The sequence below is a fragment of the Microchirus variegatus genome (assembly GCF_963457635.1).
Source record: "Microchirus variegatus genome assembly, chromosome: 2".
Lineage (NCBI taxonomy): Eukaryota > Metazoa > Chordata > Actinopteri > Pleuronectiformes > Soleidae > Microchirus > Microchirus variegatus.
Genome location: NC_139803.1, coordinates 12,307,504 through 12,313,709, shown reverse-complemented (window position 1 = coordinate 12,313,709; position 6,206 = coordinate 12,307,504). Strand labels below are relative to the sequence as shown.

The 6,206-nt window shown below is 45.0% G+C and overlaps 1 protein-coding gene across 1 annotated transcript; it reads left to right on the top strand.

Moving 5' to 3' along the window:
- The first annotated feature begins 444 nt into the window (after nucleotides 1-444).
- ckma (creatine kinase, muscle a) lies at nucleotides 445-3,477 on the top strand. Its single transcript, XM_083909980.1, has 8 exons — nucleotides 445-575; nucleotides 1,414-1,621; nucleotides 1,717-1,871; nucleotides 1,972-2,104; nucleotides 2,179-2,350; nucleotides 2,459-2,582; nucleotides 2,678-2,867; nucleotides 2,971-3,477. Exons 2-8 carry the CDS (start codon nucleotides 1,429-1,431, stop codon nucleotides 3,147-3,149), a joined length of 1,146 nt encoding a protein of 381 aa, XP_083766106.1. The 5' UTR covers nucleotides 445-575; nucleotides 1,414-1,428; the 3' UTR covers nucleotides 3,150-3,477.
- Nucleotides 3,478-6,206: the final 2,729 nt, after the last annotated feature.

Here is a 6,206-nt window from a genome sequence, read left to right as displayed (position 1 = left end):
CTTTGTATTATGGGGTGTGCTGCCTTGATTTGGACTTGGTTATGAGTCTGGCTGATGTTAGGAGGCACCTGTCAAATTTGACCCATTTTAAAAGCGCCCTGTTTCCACATGGCCGTCATATTTGATCGGTGGTAAAAAAAAAATGACCAACCCTTTCCAACAGACTCCTGAGCTCCGTGTGTGTGTGAAGCAGAAGGGAAGCTCAGCTTTTTCCAGTTTCTTCAACTCAATCCCCCCAAACCCCCCCACACACCCCTCACCCACCTTCATGACCCTCCACCTCCCTCCCGAGTCCAACTGGAGCTATGTATGGGCCAAGGGTGGGCGAGGGGGTTGCAAGGGTATAGCCGCAGTGCCCGTCTTGAATGACCGAGATGTAAATGTGTCCCTTTCATAAACTGTCTCTGGCCAATGGGGGCACAGCAGGCACTAAAATGGTCAGACCAATGGCTGAGCGTGTGCCTGGTATATAAACATGGGGCAGACACCAGCAGAGTTGGGTGACCTCTATATTGGCTGTGGTGAACAGGATCTGATCCCAAGGACTGTTACCTCTGTTCTTGTCTGGTTGGAAGGTAAAGAATTATCACAGCAAACGACACAATTGAAGAAATAGGAGGCGAGAGTGTATGATTTAGCCTGTGGAGGATTTGGAATTGGTGAAACATTCAAACATTTCAAATTATTTAGAAAGGATTTTCAGTCCTCCAGTGATAAATAACAGAATACATTATTTTGTCAGATTAAGTGGCCCGAGTGTGCCGTTTTAGGGTAGCAGTAGCTTTTATTCTTGCTCTGTGGAAATGGACAGTGATTAATGAGGACAGGTGGTTCTCACTTTGACACATGTAAGGGAGAGACGAGCAGCCGGAGGAGGCTCTGAATGTCGCGATACTAATTTTAGCCATTTAAGAGCCACATTTACGATAGATTTTTACGGTTTAATTCATTTCACGTGTGTTGTTGCATGTGCTCTTCCTTTTCTCACTATGCAAAGATGTAAGTAAGGGATACCACGGAGATCAGACAATTTAATTGACGCAGTAATGCAATGTTTTGAAAATGAAAATGTGCGTAAAAGACGTTTGTATCGATGTTAACTTGAAAAACAAGTGTGTGTATGTGTGTGTGAAGAGGATTGATGTGTTAATTGCACATGCTGGGGACACTTTAAAGAAAGGCTTTAAAGTCAGATGCGCTGGCGCTAAAAATAAACAGCAAACACGCGTTCCTCCACCCCTTCTCTATTTCAGTCGAACATTTGAGCTTTGAGAATTGAGCGACACTTGTTACCAAGATTCCTGTGCCCGATACGGCGTCAAACCCTGCACCTGTCTTGCAGAATATCCCAGAATTTTTTTTTTTGATATTCAGCTAAACTGTGTTTTCCTCTCTCTCTCTCTCTCTCTGCAGTGTTAGAAAGCAAAGATGCCTTTCGGAAATACACACAACAACTTCAAACTCAACTACAAGGTTGAGGAGGAGTTTCCCGACCTGAGGAAGCACAACAACCATATGGCCAAGGTCCTGACCAAGGAAATCTATGGCAAGTTGAGAGACAAGCAGACACCCAGCGGCTATACCCTGGATGATGTCATCCAGACTGGTATTGACAACCCCGGTAAGTCCCAGAGAGACGCCCGATTGAGAAATTAGTATTATCATCTACACTCTCATCTTCTAATTCCTGCATCCTTGTGTGCTGCTTGCCTTCAGGTCACCCCTTCATTATGACTGTTGGCTGCGTCGCTGGTGACGAGGAGTCTTATGAGGTCTTCAAGGACCTGCTGGACCCCATCATCTCCGACCGTCATAGTGGATACAAGCCAACTGACAAGCACAAGACCGACCTGAACTTCGAGAACCTGAAGGTGCTTATACTTGGATGGTTCTTAAACAAAGAGCTCTTTGGTAAAGAAAAGAATGAGTGAGTGAGGACTGTCTTCAACTGTGTGATCATTTTCTCATTAGGGTGGCGATGACCTGGACCCCAACTACGTTCTGTCCAGCCGCGTCCGTACTGGCCGCAGCATCAAGGGATTCACCCTGCCTCCCCACAACAGCCGTGGCGAGCGCAGAGCCATTGAGAAGCTGTCCGTTGAGGGTGAGAATGCACGAAAATCCTTAACTATGGGCTGTAGAACATGTGGTTTCCTAACGTTACATCTGTCCCTGTAGCTCTGACCAGCCTGGATGGCGAGTTCAAGGGCAAGTACTACCCCCTGAAGTCTATGACTGATGCCGAGCAGGAGCAGCTGATCTCTGACCACTTCCTGTTTGACAAGCCCGTTTCCCCCCTGCTGACCTGCGCCGGAATGGCCCGCGACTGGCCCGACGCCAGAGGCATTTGGTGAGAATGACCCGCCGTGACAAGCATCAGTATGAATGTGTATGCTTTCACTATGTTTCCGTGTTACCTGTGTGGCTCGATGTTGACGCCTCGCTCCCATGTCCCCAGGCACAACGAGAACAAGACCTTCCTGGTCTGGGTGAACGAGGAGGATCACCTGCGTGTCATCTCCATGCAGCTGGGCGGCAACATGAGGGAGGTCTTCAGGCGTTTCTGCGTTGGCCTGAAGAGGGTAAGAGGAAAAACAAGCAATGATTAGACTCTCTCGAAGCAGTGTGGCATGCTGCTGCTGGGTGTTCCTCTAACTCGCCTACTTTCTCTGGCCAGATTGAGGGAATCTTTGAGAAGCACAACCACGGCTTCATGTGGAACGAGCATCTCGGCTACGTCCTCACCTGCCCTTCCAACCTGGGAACCGGTCTGCGTGGTGGCGTCCACGTCAAGCTTCCCAAGCTGAGCACACACGCCAAGTTCGAGGAGATTCTCACCAGGCTGCGTCTGCAGAAGCGCGGCACAGGTAAAAACACTTTCGAAAATTGTACACCTGTAGATGCAGTGTCACTTCAAACATCCTCAGATGTTCTGCGTAATAACCCCCCCCTGTCCTCTGTCCTCTTTAGGTGGCGTTGACACCGCCTCCGTGGGCGGAGTGTTTGACATCTCCAACGCTGACCGTCTGGGCTCCTCCGAAGTGGAGCAGGTCCAGCTGGTGGTCGATGGTGTCAAGCTCATGGTTGAGATGGAGAAGAAGCTGGAGAAGGGAGAGGCCATTGACAGCATGATCCCTGCCCAGAAGTAAAAGAGAGACAATCTTTTTTTTTTTTCTCTTGTGACCATTCATGTGCAATCGAGCCAGCTGAAGGGCATGCAGAGGGAACAGCTGCTCACCAAGAGACTCTTACCTCTGCTCGCCTCCTTTTTTTCCTTCTTCCAGTTTTTTTTCTCTTCTCTGTCCTTTGTCCTTTTTTTTCACGTTCTTCTGTGTTGGTTGGTAACATCCTGGGATCAGCCTCCACTGAGCTGGGCTTTGCCCGGCAGACGTGGCATCACCCACTTTTTATTATCAAGAGTAACGACTATGGAAGCTGTTCATGTACTGCTCAATAAAAAGTGCCCCATGAAAACAACCTCATTTTGGTCTTTTTTATGTTGCAACACAACTGGTAGTCACACATGAACGACAAGTACAGTATACTCGTCACGAGGGCATGATTATGCCGACTAAATAAGATTAAAGACTATAATGGACAGATTATACCTTTCTATTTTGGTAAGAAATATAGTAAAAACTATTTTTTCTTAAAGGTGCCATATGTAAGAATGTGACCAAAAACAGTTACTACATTCAAATTCAAAACACAGAGGTCTTTTAGGTTTTGTTTTCTGACGTAACTGGCAACCCGTGGTTGTTCAGCAGCTGAGACTCTACTAGCTGCAATGATTGGTAGACGATGGTAGGTGGCGCCACATGCCAAAACATGATTTCAAAACATAAACATGATTTGCAGTCTGCAAAATATTTTTTGTAATATTTGTAATGTAATATTTTGTCTGTACTGTTGTTGTTGGTGAGTTCAGTTTGTTATATGAACATTATTCCTGAGTCTCAGTGACATATTAGGAGGATTTTATGGCCAGTTGCTTTAGATTTATTACATAATGCACCTTTAAGATCTTATGCTTTAACTGTGAAACCAGGACCACAAAATGAAGGGGAGGGGGAAAAAATGCCAACATCAGTGAATTTTATTTATCTTCAGCTCCACATTCTCCCTTAACCAGAATACGAGAATGACACAATCTCAAGTTTTACAGTTTCTTTCTGAGGGGAGGGATTAACCAGTAGAGCAGGGTAAAATTACTCATACAGGTGCAGGTTAAATACTGAGCCCCCTGGGATCATTATACTGTACCATTCACCAATTGAAACCAGACCAGTGACGTGACACACTGTCTCTAAGCAGGTATACAAGCATTTACTCAACACGCAGTTTAAAAAAAAAACAAAAAAACAAACAACTCTTTTCAAGAATTTTTCACAGTAGAATTCACCTTAGGACAATATTAATCCCTCTTAACGCTAAAACCGAGTTGTTGTTTTTTTACACAAAGCTATTTGCATTTGAGCCTGCTTCACATCAATAATCTCCACTTTGCAGACCTGATTTACTGTATATTTGCAATCAGGAGACAGCGGTGTCATAAATCTATGGCTTGAATGCAACCCAGGGCCTTCCATGTCTCAGAGACAGTGTAAATTCAATTCGATATATATATATACTGCAGAACTGGCAATGAAGATTGCACCGTTTAGTTGTGACTAAAAACTTTTTTTTTTTCTTACACACTGTATGTTGTGGTATATTTTATGGCATATTTTAAATACTTCTCAGAGCTTAGAAGCCCTCTTGAACACACCGAGTTATCCTTCTGTCCACCAGGTGGAGTGAAGTCATTGTACTTCGCCCAAATCCGCCATGTCTGTTTTTGTAAAAGGGAGGAGGAGGGGACGATATGGTGCTACATTTAGCACCGTTTTCTTTGTATCAACTCATATCTAAAAACTGAGCCTGCATCTGACAAAGCTTCTGATCCTAGGTGTGCATTTTTATTTTATTTATATTTTCTTTTTAACCCTAAAACCCAAACTCTGAAGTCATGCAGGATTGCAGGTTGGTTTTTGTTCCCCCATTGTCACTGACAGAAACTGCTTTAGACTAGAATTACTTCCCTTGCTCTAGCTATAAATAAACCTTGAGCTCTAAGATATATACTATATTCATATATTTTTTATATACAGCCATCAACTGACCGATATAAATCCTGTTATTTTTTTTTAATGATATTATTCTAAAAAATAAATAAAGTAACTGTGCAAATATCCACAAATTGAAGTGTTTCACATTTAAGACATTGGCGCCCTCCAGTGGCTAAATCTGGGTATTACCTATACAGGTACACTGGAAGGAGCTGATTCGAGTCAAAGCAAAGTGCATTGAGGTCTATATTACCTGACGCCAATATACACCACAATGAGAAACGTCCAGAGAGAGGACGACGGCAGACCCATATTGTTTTTCTGCTTCTCACCCTGAGGAGGGGGTCAGAGCCGCCCTCCCCCCATCCTCCTCCCCATCCTCCCACCGCACACCAAACAGGAAGTGAGCAGACGCCATACACGGGGGGGGGGGGGGGGTCTACGACGCGAGAGCGTGGGACGACGAGAGTGTTTCCCTGTGAGAAAAGACGACCTCCGAAACAAAGCAAGAGGTCGACCGGTTTTGCTCAGTTGTGATGACACAAGTAAAGTTGTACAGTTATGCGTGTGGAAAAACAATTATGTCCCTTTAAGGTTTTTAAGAGATGGAGGGGGGGGGGGGGGGGGTTTAAGGAAACGGGGGTAGTAGAGTGTGTGTTTTAGGGTCACTGTGATCCACAACTGAGTATTAACAGTAAATCAGCAGCCAAACAACGCGAGCTGTAGCCGACATAAATATCACAGTATGTTATTCACTAAAAACAGGGAGGGAGAATAGAATAGAAAGCTTTCTCAGTGTTTTTTTTTTTTCATTACACTATGCACTGTAAGAAGGTGCAGGGGGGGGGGGGTCGGTCACTTTTGGAAGGCAAAAACTGAAGAAAATACCATCCACGCTGCCTTCACTGTGCCTTTTTTCAAATTCAGAACCCCCTTCCCCATCCCCTCAACTCCCCTCCCCCCCAGGTCCTTACAGTCATCAGTAATGGACAGACCAGTTTATATAATGTACTGTGCCACAAAAACGAGGAAGGAGGATACTCAGGAGTGTGTGTGTGTGTAATCTCGGAGGTTTCACTGGTTGGCTCATCCACTTTT